This window comes from Diachasma alloeum, unplaced genomic scaffold (genome assembly GCF_001412515.2).
Source record: "Diachasma alloeum isolate Michigan unplaced genomic scaffold, Dall2.0 Dall_scaffold_00521, whole genome shotgun sequence".
NCBI lineage: Eukaryota > Metazoa > Arthropoda > Insecta > Hymenoptera > Braconidae > Diachasma > Diachasma alloeum.
The window spans coordinates 467,778-487,270 of record NW_021680653.1 but is presented as its reverse complement, the minus strand read 5'-3'; the positions used below and the strand labels follow the sequence as shown (position 1 = coordinate 487,270).

General features: G+C 36.5%; 2 protein-coding genes across 3 annotated transcripts; one reads left to right on the top strand and one right to left on the bottom strand.

The window, feature by feature from the left end:
* Nucleotides 1–213: 213 nt before the first annotated feature.
* On the top strand, nucleotides 214–5,061 carry LOC107042799 (clusterin-associated protein 1). Its single transcript, XM_015263987.2, has 5 exons — nucleotides 214–320; nucleotides 594–790; nucleotides 2,016–2,414; nucleotides 3,675–4,086; nucleotides 4,713–5,061. The coding sequence occupies exons 1-5, from the start codon at nucleotides 299–301 to the stop codon at nucleotides 4,997–4,999; spliced, it is 1,317 nt and encodes a 438-aa protein (XP_015119473.1). The 5' UTR covers nucleotides 214–298; the 3' UTR covers nucleotides 5,000–5,061.
* A 6-nt stretch (nucleotides 5,062–5,067) lies between these two features.
* On the bottom strand, nucleotides 5,068–16,768 carry LOC107042798. 2 transcript variants are annotated; one of them, XM_015263985.1, is made up of 6 exons: nucleotides 16,273–16,768; nucleotides 15,492–15,539; nucleotides 13,645–13,911; nucleotides 13,162–13,367; nucleotides 10,098–10,868; nucleotides 5,068–7,382 (listed from the first exon to the last, which is right to left on the bottom strand). In XM_015263985.1, the coding sequence occupies exons 3-6, from the start codon at nucleotides 13,906–13,908 to the stop codon at nucleotides 6,875–6,877; spliced, it is 1,749 nt and encodes a 582-aa protein (XP_015119471.1). In that variant the 5' UTR covers nucleotides 13,909–13,911; nucleotides 15,492–15,539; nucleotides 16,273–16,768; the 3' UTR covers nucleotides 5,068–6,874. The 2 variants fall into 2 exon arrangements, with proteins under 2 accessions (XP_015119471.1, XP_015119472.1); XM_015263986.1 differs by lacking the exon at nucleotides 15,492–15,539.
* Between the last annotated feature and the right edge of the window lie 2,725 nt (nucleotides 16,769–19,493).

The window sequence follows — 19,493 nt, the reverse complement described above, 5'->3', positions numbered from 1 at the left end:
GAAGAGCGGCTGATAAAGTTTCAAATGAAAAGAATTCATTGAATTTCGTTTTCTTCTTAAAACATTTATAATCAGAATAATTTCATACATATTCAACAGAATGCAGAGAACTCGATTTATTACTTCACTGTCGATTCCATTGTCATCATGCGGGTTGAGTTAGGGTTTCCGTTGCTTGGAGACGTTCGGAACACAACAACGTGGTTTGTTCCGCAGTACACTCATTCTTCCATAAACTCATCATTGGAACTACGGTAAAGACGAGAAATAAGGAGAATTATTAATAGAAGAAATAATTATGTCGTTTCGGGATTTAAGAAGTAAGTTTTCATTTATTTATTGAGGATAGTGAAGAATTATAGTATATAGTGTAGGTGATGTATGTATCTCGCAGATGAGCAATTTTAGGAATATAAGTCGAAGTCATTGCTGAAAATTTATTCTGCTGCCAAGAATTGTTTGACATTTTCGCGGGAATTGACTCATCACCGAGATAATTTGATTTATAATAGGGTATCAAAAATCTTTTTTTTCTGCCTGGTTTCACTACTTTGCGGCTCAATTGATTTTTATGAAATTGTGATGTTTTTTAGATTTTACAGAAATTATGAGATTCCTCGGGTATCCTAGATTAATTTCTCTGTCCAATTTCCGAGTACCGAATTTTCCATTAGTTGCGGAAATATTAGTCTGGCTTGTACGAAGATTTGATCCAGATACTGATATTCCTATTGACCATCATACTGAAGAGGATAGGGTAGCGATTATTCGTCGTGCTGCTGAATTTATGGTATGATCCTGAAATGATATTTTATCGAATTCAGTACTGAAGTAGTGAAACGTCACGAGCTGGTTCATTCTATTTTTTTCAGTTTGCACTCATCTCTTTTTAAACAAAACCCAATAAAATACCTGTTTTTAAAAAAGGTTAATGGTTGGACCGCACGGAAATTTTTGTAAAAAAATTGAAATCATGATTTTTTGTGGCTTACTCAGAAGTCACGCTGCCGGAAATAAGAAAACCCATGTTTTGATGACGTAAAAGTGAACACAATCCATTCAATATCCTGACACAAGGACAATTCTGCAAAGAATACTGTAATTCCAGTTTTTAGTTAACGATGAGGAATACTGGGAAATCTTCCTACGACTGTTTGTTCCTTCCTTTTTTATATTTTGACACATTTACAGTCTGCAATCGAAAAAAAGTGGGAGTTGGCTCTTGTATTGCATATAGTTATAAATTAGCAATATGCTTCCAAATGGTTACTTTGCACATCATTTTCTTCTATCATCCATAATTCATTGCTAATAGAAAATTTTTATTTATACTTACTTGAATGAATTTGAAACATCACATTTGAAGAAACCATCAGAAAGGTCATTTTCAGGAAAATTTGTGAAAATTTCAAGATTTTCAACAATCATGATAAAAATCAAACAACCACTGTAGCCAATATATTAAAGATACCCAAAGAATTCTGATTTTCAAAAAAAAAAAACATTTTTTTTTGCAAATTTTCAAATAAGTCAAAATAACGATTATTGCGATCGCCTTAAGCTTCGAACTCAATCAAAAAGACATCCAATTCAGAATATTTTTTATAGTTATCGTGGGACAACGAATTTTCGAAAAAAATCACGAATTAAAAAACTAGTTAATGAATTAAATTCTAATTAATGGTAATTGATAGGGCTCAATAATTCCAGCATTAAAAAAAATCAATTCCATGCATTCATTAGCGAACAATTAAAGAAAAAGTTTGTTACATACGTACACACATGCACACATACGGACGAAGTCTAAAAATTGTATTTCCGGATTTTTGGGATCATACTGGGTCGAGATAACACCAAAATTTCACAACTTAAATTTCAATGATTACAAAACTTCCATCCGAAAGTAATAATGAAAGCTGTACGATGTCTGGATTATGGTTTGGTTTCTCTCCCTTTCCGTCTCGTTTCACCACTTCGAATCTTTCTGCATAATTTTTCACAAATTTATTCCCTAGGCAATAAAAACAAATATTAAACTCAACACAAAAAAACTGTACCAAGCTGACGGTTACGCTGTGCACGAACTCTTGAAAGTAGCTACATTATTGTATGGAGCCCAGAGTAATAGTGCTGAGGAAGAAATCTTATCATCTGATAATAAACACCAAGTGAAAATCGATATCAGTGATCGATTAAACGAGCTGAAAAATACAAGACAATTAGCTAGTCAATTAACCGTTAATGGTGCCAGTCTATTCGACTTACTCGGGCGAGAAGTGCAGTTGCGGGAAATTAGGAATTTAAAGGTTGCCAGGCAGTTCGATACTGCGGAAATTGAACTTGCCATGAGAGAAGTTATAGAAAATGCGAAAAAGGAGATCGAGGAGACAAGAAATCAAATCGAAAATGTTAAGGTAATGAAATTTATTACAAAACGATGAAATTTTTATAGAGTAATTGCGGAGAAGAGATTTCAAATATCCATGTACTTGAGAGAAGTATTTATTTTTTCAATACAGTATTTCTGCAGCCAAATCATTTCCAGGCAATCCTCATTAGGTTTCAATTGAGACAATTATATTGTTCTAGAAGATGATCATGTTAGTTATGACCTTGGGTGAACTTCCTCAGTGATTATAAACATTCAAAAATTAATCGAAATTTTTTCCTATAGAAAATACTAAATTTTTGAAAAAATTAATAATCATTGAACGAGTTCATCCCAGGTCATGTACAACATAGCCATCCTCTAGAGCAACATGATTGTCATAATTGAAACCTAATCAGGCTTGCCTAGGAATGACTCGATAGGAGAAATACGATTTTGATAAAACAAATGCTTCTCTCGAGTAAATCAATATTTGGCAAAAAAAAAATTTTCTCAGTGTATTTCCTTCCATCTCAGGAAAAAATTATTTCTGAATTACAACTGCATCGAATTTCTGTTATTTGACAATAGCAGAAATGACCCCTATGATTTTTTCCATATCTTCTCATTTTTATTTCATCATAATTACGCTAACAAATATTTATTTATTTAAGCATCTGTTGAAATTGATCCCCATTTCCGATTGATTTTCAAAGTTCCGATTTCCTTCGACCGTACAAGAAAGAGAGACGGATATTTTTGCTCTTCTCGAAATCGTTCTCAAAGGCATTACTGCTCTTGTTTGGACAATTAAGCCTCCGTAGGTTGCACCGTGAGCGCAGTCCCGCATAGGAAAAACTTACATAATCGTTCATGGTCAGAGTTGCCAGATTTTGGCGATTTATAGCCAAAATCTGTACAATTTTAAATGGGGTGACGTCACGATCTGGTGACACTGTTCATGGTAAGAATATCAAAAAATTGCGCAATCAACTTCGAGGTATCGTTAATGAAATTCTGCCAGAATGTTAGCTGCAAATATTATCGGTGATTAGTTATGCCTCTTTAAAGTTGAATAGTTTTTCCGAAAACTCTGCGGGTTTCCCTACTCACGGGGGCGACCCACGGTATTTCACAATAAAAATTACAATATTGAATTGTAGAAAATTTCTTTCGAATTTTTGCAGGAAAATTTTGTACATTACAAAAGGTGCGGTACGGCGCTCATAGCGCAACAAATGAAATGTTAATGACATAGGAGCAAGACTAGTAATAAGACGGAATGAATCAAATTTGAAAATTCTAGGAGACAGAAAAAAATTTGGAGGGGCGGATTAATCGAAGAAAAACAGAGTTGGAACGAAACCAGACACGACTACAATCACTGCGAAAAGTCCGTCCTGCTTTTATGGAGGAATTCGAAAAGCTCGAGGTTGAATTACGTGTTGTGTATGATGATTATATTCAGAAATGCAGGTATCTATCGTATTTGGAGCATTTGTACGAGGACGCCACGAAGATTGAACAAGAAAGATTTGAAAAGCGACAAGCAGCGACTAAAAGACAGTTGGAGCAGTTGCGAGGGGAGGACGCAAGCTTTGAAAGTATGATGGAGAGTAATGATTCGATTATTCCTACGAATTTAGGAGGGCCGTTAGAGGAGACGGAAAAGAGAGGCATTGACAATACTGGACAACTCAGTCGTACCGTTCAACCTGGTACTTGATTTTTCATTAGAAATTTATTTATTGGAAAAAAAGTTTGCTGATGACTACGTGGAGTCATACATTAGCAAGTTCATTCAACAATTCTTAATATACACTGTTAGAAAAAAAATGAAATTTCATGGACAGTTGACTACTAACTTTTAGGACAGTGATTAGTAATATGAAGGAAAAATGAGGATCGGAATAACATTATATCATCCGTAGAATTCCAAGTAGATGGCAATTTAGTGCTATTTTATAATCCTAAAAATATTGAGTCAAAGATGCTCACAGATTAAATCCTTCTCAAATACGATTGACAGAAATTGGCACATGATCTTGCACTCTCTGTAATTAAATGGAAAATATTTTTAATTATCCATTTGCGATACATTTCACTCTTAAAGGAAAATGTGAAATTCTCTAGTTTTTAATTTTTCGGTAAATGTCTAAGTAACATTTTTCCAAAATTACTTGCTCACCAGCAATAACTGACACATTGATGGTATAAGCGTTTTAATATTTTTCATAGAAATACCTCATTTGTAAGACGAGGGTAATGAACAAAAATTTACATTTGATCAATTTCGTTATTTTATTCATCTTTCCTCTAAAAAAAAACTAAAATTTCTTTTCAGAAACAACTGGAAGAGCTTCCTCCAGGGTTCCAATACCCCAACGAAAAATCTACGGTTCAATGTCTGGTCGTCCACGTGGAGCAGTCAAAGAAACAATTGACAGTGTCGGCTCTCTCGATAGTGACAGCGATTTACTAATCGATGGTGACGACCTCGATGATGACGACGATGACCTCGAGGATGAAATTTTAAATCCAGTGAACCCTCGTGAAATAGCTGGATTCGATTTGAAGAGTGGTGAGAAACGTGACGTGGGTAAAAATGAGCACTCGGACGAGGATTTTTAATAACGGAATTGGAGGCGTCAATTCATTTTTATACTCCATGAAAACTGATTCTTTTTTTATTAGCACCAAATAATTTACAGTAATAGTATAATAAAATTATAATACCTATAATAAATTATAATAAAATTATTCACCGAAAAGAACGTCCTACAAGCCATGCAATGATTCATATTATTAATATTTTTTCAATCCTTTATTACAAAGTAAAAAACTATATGTTTGAATTCGCATTTTTTGTAATTTTTATTTTTCATTTAAGAATCATCGATTTATTTTTTTACGGACTTGGAGGAGCTCTTGAGAGCTTCCACTAAAGACTCAACATTTTTCAATCATCAACGGAAAATTAATGAGGAACTAACTCTGTAGCACATTAGTAAAAGGATCCAACAATGCTATACAGATCATTTTTGACGTTTCGAGAGGAATAATATATCGAGAGATATTTTTTCCAGTTTAAAAAATTATCAAGAAGAAAAAGTTCTTCAGCTCCCCCCCCCTCCTCCTTTCGAAGATATTGGCAAAATTATTTGTAAATTCATGCCAGTGGCATCTTATTTTACCCTTCACTACTGAATTAACTCAATAGTGTTCAAAAAATTATCATTATCGGCCTTCTTCATTGAGCAAATCAGAGATCATATGCACACTTATCGTTTAATTTGTGAGTTATCAAATCTTCCCCTATTCACGCATTCAATACTCTATTCTTGCGCTATTAGATAGTAGAAATATCGTAAGCTATTGCTCGACTTTCCATATTCACCGAATTAAAGTAAAAAAAATTCGATGATTCACCATTTAATTAGTACCACTAAATTTTCGTACAGAAACCACGTGAAAAAAATTATTTCAATCCTAATTCATAAGAAACCCTTCAGAAAATCAATCGAAATTAATCGATTAATACTACTCATTACAGTACCAAAACTTCATCTGTCTATATTTACTCAGCTATAAACTAAGACGAGATTCAATTTTCCATTTCAAATTCGTTTTTTTTCCTAAGGATATGCATTGGTGTTGACTTGAAATCTTCATCGATAATGGTTAAAATAAAATTCAGTGAGGCAATGCTGCAATTTTTAGGCCCACTTGATCCAATCTCTTCGCAAAGAGATTCCATAAACGCATTTATTCCATTGAAAGGACGTTTTCAGGAGTTTTCATTGAAACTTGTAGACCTCAGACAAAAAAACTTTTCAAAAATCATTGCCCTCGATACTGTATTCTTTTCGATACAAAAAGTTAGCACAGACTTTTATGCAGTAGGGCAGCTCAGTAACTTCCCTCGTTTGACATGAACTGAATGAATAAATTCGATTCATCTAGTGAAGAGTCGAAGAAGATGTGTCCAAAATTCTAGACGAGTATCTATGAAAATTGTAGTATGTTTAGCGGAAAGAAGATCTCTCGATATTTTTTGCTATAATGACTAGCTTTTTATGTAAGTGACGAATTAACTCAATAGTCCATTCATTTTAGTAATGCCCTATTTTAAAAGACAGTTACGAAGTTCATAAAATTTTTCCAATTTCCTTTAAAACCTCATTTCCTCAATATCATGGTAAAATAGTCTCCGAATATATTTTGGACTCATCTGCTTTTTTGTAACACTTCACTACTAAGTTAATTTGTTCATGAAACAGGTGAATCATGAAATTCGGTTTCTGTTCATCTCTAACAGGCGTTCGTGTTTTTCTTTTCAAGTTGGTTCAATTCTTTGATCGCATTTGTTTACTGATTTGTTGTGAATGTGAATAACAAAGGATGCAAATACGATGAGAGTGACAGATGATAATTATGTTTTTTCTCTCTTCTCTTTGAAAAGAGAAAAGAAGTTTGAAAAATGCAATTGCAAATCAAATGTATCTGCTACCTCGTGGGAATATGATCGGGACTGCTCGGCACAAGCGGCGATAAAACTGGCACTGGCTCGAGTTCTGGCAAAATACAGTTCTCCCCAATTTCCCCCCACGTTTTATCAACAACTTCTGATAATTTCTCACGATATTTGTACGCTGTTCTGTCAATGACTGATGGTGTTTTGATGCAATCATCCCCACCAAATTCACAGACTCTATAATGATGTAATATTGCTGCATCTGCTGGTACATTCAGGGTACCACGACCAGTTAAGAATTCCCAAACAAAGTGATTACCAGCTTCGACGACTTCGCGTGGTTTACAAATATATTTTGAGCGTTGTTTGTGGGGGTGAAGTTTTGATCTTCTTCGAGTTTTCCTTAGAGTTATTAGACCTGCTTCTGGCTGTGTTTTGCTGGAGGTCACCCATGGGTCGTCAGGCCATTGAAGATAGAAAAATGCATTTTGGAAAGAAAATGCGCCGCTAGTCTTTGTATTTATTCGATTGCTCATCCAGCTGAAAACGGACAAATTTTTTTGAGAGAAGGAACCATATGGATGATTTCAGAGAGATAGTCAACCACGACCATTAACGTTTTGATCACACATGTGTTCATTGCACAATGAAGATACCCTGAATATTGATTATTTCTATAATGTATATATTTTGCAGTGATTCATTCAAGCTGAACTCTCGTCTGGTTCTTCTAATGAAGTTTTTTTCCTCATATCTGTATGAACGGAATATCATTCCCTCTCATTGAGGCATGAGGTGAAGTGAGTGGTGGAAGAGACAGGCAGGGAGAGACGAGTGCGGAGAATTATTTTTTTCATCTCCTGCCGAACAGTGCCTTTTCGTTTACTTGTAAACGAAAAAGACGCAGTTCGGCCACTTGCTGAACGTAACATCACTGTCAAAAAATATTGTTCGACACATGTGAGACGGAAATTTTCCGCTCATGCGATTTTCACCTCGGCTTCGCCTCTGGTCGCCAGCTTCACCCTCGTAAAAATTCCGTCTCACTCATATTGAAATATATTATTTTTAATTTTTAATTGAGGTGAATCAAATTTTTTAAGCATATTTTATTTATTTTTTTCAATGTTAGAAAATATTATGATCAAAACTCCAATAATTTCCAAAAAAAGCCTTTTGACATCCTCCTATGCGCGGAAAAATTTCATAGGAAAACCTATGAAATTGTGAAGTGACTGAAGTGAATTCGCTATAAAATTATATTGGATTTCCATTGAATGTTCCATTAGTTTTTGGCCGATTCTGTTGAAAAATTCGGCAGCTTCACTATTTTTTGCTTCCGAATGGAAGCTTTGTAATCTTTCACAATTAAGTTTCCAAATTTTTGTGTCAGGGTAACTAAATGTGGTCTAAAAAGTCTAAATATGCGATTTTTAGATGGTGTCTGTATGTATGTATGTATGTCTCGATGATGTGCAAAGATGATGAAAACGGCATAACTATTATTTATTAAGCTACATAGTAGCAATATGAAGCTTTAGGTCATATTGGGGTCATATATGAGTTACATAGGGTCAAACAAGGATCGCATCAGGTCATACAAGAGTCATATGGGTGTCACTATTCAAAACAATAAAAAATAAGAGTAATACATTTCAAAAATAGAGAATCCATTCGGAAGCATAATGCTAATTTGTTAGCAACATAAACCATACCCATATACAGAAAATGCGATTATCCACTTGTTTAGATGGTGTATGTATGTATGTATGTATGTGTGTGTACTTTTTTCAATTTTTTTTCTCGCAATTTTCTTTATAGGAGTTTGATGAAATTTCATGAATTTTTCCATGGATATAGACGTTAATAGGCTCTATTCATTGACACCAATTAAAGTTGAATTATTCATAGTTTGTGAAATATTGATATTTTTTCAGAAATCGATTTTTCGACGCGCAGTCCAAGGAATGTTATCAGAATGAAATGAATCGTGGTTTGAAAAATTTGTATTGATAGCCTCATGATTCTATCAGAATATGATGCGAATCGCATCTGTCACTGTTGAGCTACAGCATATAGTTTGTGATTTTTTTTTCCTTTTTTCCTGATAAACTGGAAAAATTAACAGTCATATCAATGGAATCATGGCTCAACAAGATTGTTTTGATGCTTTCTCGATGAAGTGCAAAGATGATGAAAACAGTGTAATTATATATTAAGTTGGATAGTAGCAATATAAAGCTTTAGGTCATATGGAGGTCATAATGGGCTCATATGGGATAATACAGGGTCATATGGGGTTCATATGGGGTCATATGAGGATCGCATAGGGTTATACGGAAGTCATATGGAGGTCATATGTAGCAATATGAGGGTCATACGGGCTCATATGGGGTTATATGAAGTGATATGGGTTCATATGGGGGTCACATTGGATCATGTGGGCTTATATGGAGGTCATATCCGGTTACATGGAGGTCATATGGGGTATTATGGAGTCATATATAGGCGTTAAATGAGGGTCATCTGAAGTCATATGGTGTTATGGGGCCCGGCAAGGATCGCATCAGCTTATACAAGAGTCATATGGGGATCAAACGGGATTATATGAAGTGATATGCAGTCATGTGGGCTTATATAGGGACATGTGGGGCCACATAGATGTCATATGAAGCCAGATGGGGTTATATAGGGCTCATAAAAGGGTAATATAGGGATCATAAGAGAGTCATATGGGTGTCACTATTCAAAACAATAAAAAGGCGAGTAATAAATTTCAAAAATAGAGAGTCCATTCGGAAGCATATCGCTAGTTTGTTAGCAACATAAACTATACCCATATACAGAAAATGCGATTATCCATTTGTTTTATATTTTTTTCGTGAGAAGGAAATTTCAAGAAGACCCGCAGCTGAATTTTTAGCTGAATTATTTTTCCAACCACCTGCATTAATACCAAAGAAGTAATTTTGGTATTCCCATTTTTGATTATTCGTAATTAAATTTGTTTATTACTATATTTTATTTCTGTGGCAGGCCAATTCCAATTTTCTTCAAAGTATTTTTTTTTGTCATTGATTTTTTTTATAGTGGGGGGGCTCCACCCCCAGCCGCTGGGAGGCTGCCCCCCTGGACCCTCACCGCATGCCCCTTGTCGGGCTTTCATGATAAAAAATAGTACGTGTCATGCGGACGGTATACTATCTCATTCTTCAATTTTGTTTTGCTCATCGATACTCATTGGACTCTATTTACCTTAAAAGATCCACAATTGTGTCGTTATGTCGTGGGATAACAAACTCGTCAAGATCCAGAAGCGCCACGAATTCATATTTATACATGGATCGATACAAGCAGTCATTAAGGGCCGCAAAAAGGTTCTCAGTCCGAATTTCCCTCTGTGAAATCATGTCAAGATGATGCCAGGGTAGTATATTGACGATTCCCAAGCTCTTATAGTATTGAAGGGCGCATCCAGCTTCACTACCAACAGTGTCATTGTACAACGTTATGTGAGAGGCTCCAAGGAGCCGGTGAAGCTCGATAAACTCAACTAATTGCAGAACTCTATTGTAGTCGTAATGAAGTGGTTTAACGCAGACTCCTAGTGGTTCACGGTCGGTGGGTCTGTCTTCTGGTCGATTCTGCACGAGTATTCGATTAGTTGGTGATGCTCTAAGTCTCGCAACAATGCTTACAGCCTCGGGAATAGGCTTTTCCAGGTCAGCACCGATTGGTGCTTCTTTTGGTAAAGGACAAATCACGAAGCACGCACTGTACTTCAAGTTCCAATTCTCTCGAATCACTTTGGTTTTTGCGGCTACTGTTACTGACAAAGTTATGTTTGAGGTGTTTGGGGGTCGTCTGTACCAGAGGCGACACCAGACCCGCTCCGGTGACCGAGTTTTAGTTGCACCGATTATTCGAATTGAACCTAGTGACTTTGGAGATTTCAAGGTATGCTTCGACGTGGGATTGCCTCCATTACGATCGTCGAAGTAGGCTGAGTATACAAAAAATTTATATCTGGAATAGAATAGCAAGATTAAAATGTGGAGTGTGACGCATTGTCAGTAATACGATGGATTGTAATAATTATAATTTACAGAGCAGAACAGTTTCACGGTGACACCTGAGCTCATCTTTTTGGTAAAGAAGATGTTTAACTGTTTTAGTTATGGGTTAATGATAGCGTATACGGATTGTGAAAATATTTGCTCTGTAATTTTAGGTCTTGAGTGTTTTTACTGGACTCTGCCAGGGCAAAGCACGATTGGGAGCGAATAAGTGAAGCTCATCTCCAAGCTCAGCTGCCTCAGTTGATCAACTTGTAAACGCGTATATCATAAACGTATCTCTATTTTTACTCCAGACTCGTATACGTCAGAATATTGTAAAAACTTTCCGTATATATTGGAAACAAAGAAGCGTATCTCCGAAAATTCGGAGTGAGTGAAATGTATGTGATGAGTATCTTAGTAAAAAAAGGCACGTATCTCTAAAGCATCTGGAGATATGTTTGTAAGTTCCAAACATGTTTTGTTCACTAATCACCCTTTATATACCCCTTCGGTAATACGGAACAGAAAAATGTATCTCGTATCTGCACATTCATTGTGTTTATACTCGGGTTTTTATGTTTCTTGTGCCGCAATTCCCAGGTAAGAATTACATAGGCTGACGATGAGAACAAGCCTGTATGAGCCCAGGGTTGGCGAGGCTCAGTTATTCAGGCCTGGGATAGGCTTGGTTTCATCGTTCACTTGAGCTTCAAATGAGGATGATTAAAGGGGCCATTGGCGAGGCTCAATCCAGGCCTAGTCCAGGCTTTCAGTATTCAGGCTCAGTACGTCAAGGCTTATTCAGGGCTCAGCAAGGCCTCGAAAATTAAAGTTACTTTCGATTAATTTCCTCAATTTTTATATCAATACTCATTAGCTAATGGTGGTGAAAACATTATCATCATCTGCAAACATAGCTATAATTTTCCCCCAAGTTATCTAAGCTACCCTCAGACCAGGCCTAGAGCAGCCTTTTGTGCACGAGGTTACATTTTTACTGGAACTAGAAACTTTTTCTCCTCAGTGAACGGTCAAACAGAGATAAGGGCAGTGAAAAACAACCTTGCTCGATTCGCAGAGGAAAAAAATTCCTGGTTTTCAGAATCTCGGTACTGAAATCGAGAAACTATTTACTCATGTTCAGTGGGAAAATCCCTTAAATTCGATACCAAAAATACGATTTTGATACGGGTGCTACGCACCCGTGAAATTCTGCCTACGGCTGTTATGACCAAAAACATCGTTCGTCGCTTGGCCGAAAAAAACTTTTCTAGCTCATGTTGGCATCCCTCGACTTTGGTACGGGTTGCGAATTCATAATCGCCAGAATTGTCTTTCGCCTTAGTGACAAAAAATATTATAGTTTCAGGGCAAACAGTTCTCAAGTTCAGAACGGTTAGTTAATGAAATCAAGGTACTGAAATTAAGAGCCCTGGGTTCTTAAATCAAGAGCTGTTGGTGGCATTCAAATATTACGCTACGCGATTAAGCAAGGGAGGGGGTTTTGTAATTTGTGACGATTCATGATGGAGGAGTCGGGCAATTTCCAAGCCGTCGCACCGTAATCAACAAAGGTAACTTGAGTCGAAAAACATTTCAATTTAAGAACCCAGGGTTCTTAATTTCTGTACCCAACGGTTTTTGTTATAAGAACTCAAAGTACTGGATTCCACAACCAAAGTGCCTTGAAATGAGAGAAAATGAGAGAAAACTTTGATCCAAGCACCATGAGTACTTTATTTCAGTAAAAATGGTTGAAAACGAGAACGTATCCTCTGATTTTTAGAGGAAATTCTCTTAAAATATGTGAAAATTGGTGAAATAAGTGCCTTAAAATAAGTAAAATACAGAACTTTTTGCTCTCTGGAGTGCAGTATTCCTGAATACTGAAATCTAAGATTGTTACTAGAAACCAAGATTTTCTTTTTCCCTGCTCTTAATTCTCCCGTAAGAGTCAAAAAACGTATGAACTTTTTGATTAGTCCACTTGGCTTGCATCTTCGATCCTTACAAACTTAAGATCCTTTTTATAACCCGAACCCTCAGGTCTCGGTTATTTGGCCTTTTAGAACGTTCGATCCTTCATTTTTCTGATAAAATAGTCGGCTGAATTTCGCGTAGGGAAAAAAATCATTTTTTGCAACCGTTCCATTTGGCCCCATCTTTCTACTGCCCCGCTCCTCTTTTGTAAATTCATAATTAAATGATTGTGAAATGAGAAAATGAGAAAATCTTATTGGTGTCATACTGTTCTTTACCTGGTGTTCGTTACTGGAAGCCATTCAGCATGAGTCATTTTGAGGCTCTGGTCAAGAGTTGGAAGCCGCTGTTCCATATTCGGTGGTAAACTCGACAAACCCCTGGGGTCTGAAGGAATTGGTGGAACTTTTGCACCGCTATCTCCGTGAATAAGAAGCCCCACTTGTGCATCAAATCCCCCCTTTAATCCAACATAATCCTCAGCCTGCCAAATTTTGTTGAGATGTCTCAGTTCAATAAAAAAAACTCTAGAGTGAACTGACAAAAGGCGGAAAGGCGAGTGAAAGGTTAATGTGCAGATTAATTCGTAAATGTCTGGAGGACTGCTAGTTTCTGAAGATTTCTTCACATTATTGTTTTCATCATCTTTGAGATTTCTCACAAAAATTCTTGTGAATCCTTCTATTCTCCATGATCAAAAATAAATTATCTGCACATAAGCCTGTTACTTATTGCGTTCCACCAATCTATGAGACAATTACCGCAACTTCCTCGTAGTCAGGACGATCGGGAGGTCCTGCCATGCGATGACCATTCCTGTGTCCTCCAAGGGCTCCAGTACCTCCGTTAGATCGTCTCTCATCGATTAGAAAAATCTCTGTCAGCACAATGAGACCGAATACCGCGAAGAACATGACAACGAGCATGAATGACATGTTAGCACGGTCTTTCAGAACTCCAGCACTTCCTCGAGAAATCGATGATCCACCCCCGAGGCTTGTGAATCCTGTTCTTCGGGTACCCATGCTCTACACGTGAAAAACTTGATGAAGAAAAAAGCATCATCCTCTCCTAATTTTCTCTCGTTGTAGTTGTAAAATGAGACAATTTCTCTATACTTCACTTTCGGATTTTAGGGAGATAAGGAAATTTGCGGGAAAATCGTTTACTATCGGAGAAAAGTGAGAGCTGGCAAATCATATCTATAATCTACTGATCTCCCATGAATATCCAACATTCCTCAGAAACGGATTTCAAAATTTACTCAACTCCCAGGATTTTTGTGATGCATAGTCTCAAAAAATATATACTTCTCGTACATTTTTCCTTCTATCTATACATCGTCTCACATGTGTGGAACAATATTTTTCATCACGCTGTGACGAAAAGTGAACTTTTCGGCACGCTCCGCGTGCCTAAAAGTCGAATTTCCGCCACATTGTGATGAAAAATATCGTTCGATACTCGTGGGAAAAGTGTTTTTTGGCTCGTGGGAGATTTATAGCACACGAGCCGAAGCCAAAAAACAGTTTTCCGCACTCGTAACGAAATATACTATTATGTTCCTCCATGATAGCTTAACCCAAGTGCTAAGTGCAAGTACCAAGTTAGAATTCCCATAAGAGCCCGTATTAAAATGCATTTTTTAGAAAAATTGCTGTTTCACCCATTCTCCTAGGCTATCCGGGATTTTGCCAGGTTTTGAAAAAATGAGAGAATGTAATAAAAGAGAAAAAAAACGAAAAAAAAGAATTGAAAAAATCATCGATTTCGTTACTTTTTTCGACCCTCACGTCATAAAGACCTTAAGGTCGAAATTTGAAATTACAAAATAACAAAAATTCATGCTCCCTGTTCAAGTTCCCTATTCTAGTCAATTTTTTATGAGAATTTTTCATAGCAAAAGTTTACAATACATTCAATTTGAACCAATTTTAATTAATTTTAATTAATTTGAACTCATTTTAACCAATTTGAGTCTAGTAATGTTACCAATATATGCGTTAAGGTAAAAGAGGTTTTGGAATTAAATTCCCATCCTCGGAATGATCTTAGACATCAAATTTTTCATGTAATTGTGGATTTTATCGCCTCACTCGCATTATCATTGAATGTTTTAGTGTCTGTTTTATAGATCACTGTGTGGATTTTGAATTTCCTCACTTACAGTTACATGGGCTAAAGGCTTTTATATTTACTATTACAAAAACACTGTCACTCTTATTCGTAAATTGAATTGAGGGTGAGATATTTGATTTGAAGCATAACTGAAATAGTCACGAAAATTTCTCTGAACCCAATGAATTGTGGCGCGCAATGATTGAGTTAGTATAGCATTAGTGTTTTTATAACACAGTGAGTTAGTATAGCATTAGTGTTTTGTTTCACTTAATCAGCCTAACATATCGCTTTTACGAAAATAAAAAGTTAATGTATGATGCGAAAGTGTGCATGATCAAAACTGTTAATTAGTAGTCCTTTTTCCTCTAATTTTGCCTGAATTAATTTGATGATTAAATGAATCGTCAAACCGACTAACTGAACTGATATTCATGCTGACCGTTCAACTACTGAGTTCTAGCCGATGTTAATGAACTCCTGCTCTTACCCAGCGTAAATTCCGATATTCCGTTGACCATGGAACTGTTAACTCGTTCTAAAATAGATTGAATGGGCATTGATCAACCTCAAGAATTTTCTTAAATGGTAATTTTATTAACAGAAAAATTATGAAGCAAAATCATCAATTGAATAGTAATGTAAAAGGCTGAAATTAAGATTGTAGTAAACAGATTACAAACAGCTAATTGAACAGACTATCACAAGCGCGCCCATCGGATCATCTAGTTCAATCAGAAACAAGGGAATATGCAAGTGCAATCATTGTCATTCGTACAAAAGAAATGTTGCCACGTTAGCCGTGCAAAATCTACCGGCCCGACAATATAACTGTTACCATTCTTGGTGAGAAATTCATCACCTCTCTCTGTCTCCATGATTAACTGGAATGGATGACTGGAATTTACCATGCACCATTTGAACGTGCACCAATGAAGTCGGAATATTTTCATTTTTTTCGCATAGTGTTGACAAAAAATCGAAATTAAAAATACGATAGCACCTCATCTCTCGAAAACTGGAAAACGATCGATGGAGCTCTGTCATGCAATAATTCAATGAGCAAATAGATCGCAGTTATCATTTTATTCAAACTCTAGAGTTATCTACAATACGCCCAGCCATTATTGGAGAATGTTAAGAACTTAGTGAAAAAATGAAAGAAATAAGTATATTCAATCATGAAAAAAATTTTAAATGTATTAAAAATTGTTAGAATTGAAAAAAAAATCATTGATGATTCTGTAAAATTAGCAGATGTAACTACTCACATTTTAACGTATCCAGTATACCCTCGGCTGTCGTTGACACGCTGATGGTGAAATAATACGCAACCGAGATTCAATTCACACTTAATGCTTTGACCCATCGTCTTGAATCGTCTTGACCAATCGTCCCCCCTTACATTATTCCAAGGGTGAATCCTCCTTCACTTCCGCAACACTTTGCTGCTACTCACAAAAGAGTTGAATAACTACAAATGACTTTTCCAAAATTCAGAATCGAGTGATAATACTAATCAAATGCACAACTGGTTTGATAGCCTTCTGAATTGCCATCGCCGAATATGCTGGCAGTACTACTTTATTCCTGGAGCTCCACAAACACAGCCCCAAGGCGCAAGCCTATGCGTCTGCGTTCACATCCAATCGATTCCAGGAAAACATGCACATGCATCTCGCTCCAACTCCCCCTGCAACTTTATACTCGATATTCCTTTCACCAAATCATCTCGAAATTTTCACGCATCAATTTATCAAATCGTCAATTTAGATCGCTAATGAATGACGAATTTTCTTCGTCAAAGAGACTAGGAAATAATTCCCAATTATTTTCATTATCAGATTTTGCATTGACACTTGAATTAAGTCTGAGTGGCAGTTGATATGAACAGACAATGGGCTCAAGGCTTTCGAGTGAATTCTGAGGAGCAATTTCATAGTAAGAGTGGAGAAATTCCAATGAAGATTCTCGTGTCTGTAGATTATTGAATATCTGTCGTTGGGCTTTGGGAAGGACCTTTTCGAGCATGAAAACAAGGTGATGATGCATTGTGAGGAAATTGGTGGGAATTATTGCCGTTATATTTAGCCAGTCTTGAAGGCAAGATAAAGGGGTAATGGGTGATCCTGAAAAGAGCGCTGGATTTGTGAGGAGTCCATTGGCTACCATGATACCCTCACATTTTGATGATTCGTAGAGTTTCTCGGCTTCTTCCAATGTGTTTACACCACCGTTGGCAATGAGGGGGATTTGAACACTGTCTCGAATAGTTTTCAGGGAAGCTAGATCAATCGGCTGATTACGCATCTGTGGAGTACGCGCGTGAACCGTTAGAAAGGACACACCGGATTTTTCGAGGATTCTGCAGAGATTGATTGTTTTATCGAGTTCCTTCAAGAGTCGGATCTTGACAGAGACTGTGAAGGGGGCGGGGATGCGATTTCGAACGGTTAGGACGAGGTCTTTCACCAGCTGAGGTTTTGAGAGTAAATCCACTCCGTAACCGTCTTTGATGGCCCAGCGCTGGGGACAGCCACAATTCAAATCCACTCCGTTACAGTATCTATTGGAAAAATAGAAATGGATAATTGAAATAAGGGGTATTGATTTTTTGAAAAAGCGGGTAATTTCATTGAAATTTTATATTTTCGTCATTCTATTAATAAACATCGGGCATCGACAAAAATGAATTCTATACCGAACTAAGGAACTGTTAAACCGATTTTTTAGTGGTGTTTTGGCATGAGCTACATAATGAGCAATTTCAAGAGAAAAAACAGTTTCGTTGATGGAATTACTTCAACCGCAAGAAATAACTGATAAAATAACTTGTTCTTGCCCGCACGGAAAATTATATATGTGGAACATATAAATAAATCTATGATGTATATATGACACATATATTCAGCATATAGACGCATATATGCTGCATATATTCTAGATATAAGTGCTATAGAGCATTTTTGGGCGATTTCTATATATAAAAAATATAACTATTTCGTCACTGAGGCCCGATAAACGGTGGTTACTGGGGCTCCGTTGGGAGGGGGTAAATGGCGTTTATGTCGCGCCGTGCAATAAGTTGAGTTTATCGCACGCTGCGCTTCGCGCAGCTTGCTCAAAACTCGACTTCTGCACGACTTGACATAAAATATTATAGAGCACGCGGTAATAAATTTCGTTTTCAACGAATGTGTGTACAGACCTCGCCTTCGGCTCGGCCTGTAAACTACACATTCGTTGAAAACGAAATTTATGCCCTTGTACTCTAATGTACTATTAACACTGCAGTTCTATAATCGGTGGTCCAAGGATGGTAAGTGGAGGACCAGGTATGGTATGTCTCACTTACCACTCCAAGGACCGATAAAGCGCGACGTGAAGTGAGCTGATCAAATCGTCACTTGGGTAAGCGCCCTGCGTTCGGGAAAATGTACAGTCCAATAAGATTTACAGCGTTGTTAGCAGCCTTCTCTGTAACCTAACCAGCCGGTAATAAAAGTAGCAGTCACGATATTGTTGTTGTGCGTCGTTGTACATCGGATAACTGTTCAGGAGAAAATTGTGACGAAACTCGGGGAAAAATAAACGAAAATGGAGAATTTTATTGTCCCAGATAGTGATGAAAGCGATCAGGAAGTACTGTCTCATGACATGTTTAGTGATGCGGACATTGAGAGTAAGATATTTGTATTTTTGTTTAGATTGATAATCATAACTTTGGTAAGCAAATGAGGAGTTCTATATTTTCTTATATGCAAATATAAGAAATTTGTTGAATGCAGATATAAGATAAAAGCAATATTTGTGATTGATAAAGAAAATTTAATTTAAGAGTTTTTTTAATTCACTTCAGGTTGATATTTTTGTTCGAAATAGTATATTTCGTTACGAGTGCAGAAAAGTGTTTTTTGGCTCGTGGGAGGTTTATAGCACGAGCCGAAGGCGAGTGATATAATCTCAAGAGCCAAAAAACACTTTTCCCACGAGTATCGAACGATATTTTTCATCACAATGTGGCGGAAATTGGACTTTTAGGCACGCGGAGCGTGCCGAAAAGTTCACTTTTCGTCACAGCGTGATGAAAAAGGTTAATTCGCAAAATATCAGTGTTTTTATGTTCAGTTTCTGTTCGAAATAAATGAAAAAAATTTGAAACCACTGAGTATGAACCCTTGTCCTTGGTATCTCTTCTTATTTTTTAATTTTGATGCAATTTTTTTTTGCAAGTACAAAATTTTCATCACCAACCCCATGTTTTTGGGTAATTCAACAGAATTTACTAGCTATTATTTTTTACATTAAGTCATAACGATTTCAGTTTTTTTATTTTTTTTTCTATTTTTTTTCTCTATTTTTTTATACCCAATTAAATTGAGAAATTTGAATTTAAACAATTTCCAAGTCTGAACTTTCTTTTAATTTTTTATCTTGATTTTGATTTTTTTTGTTTTTCAATGGGCGAAGCCCCCCCCCAACCCCCCCCCCC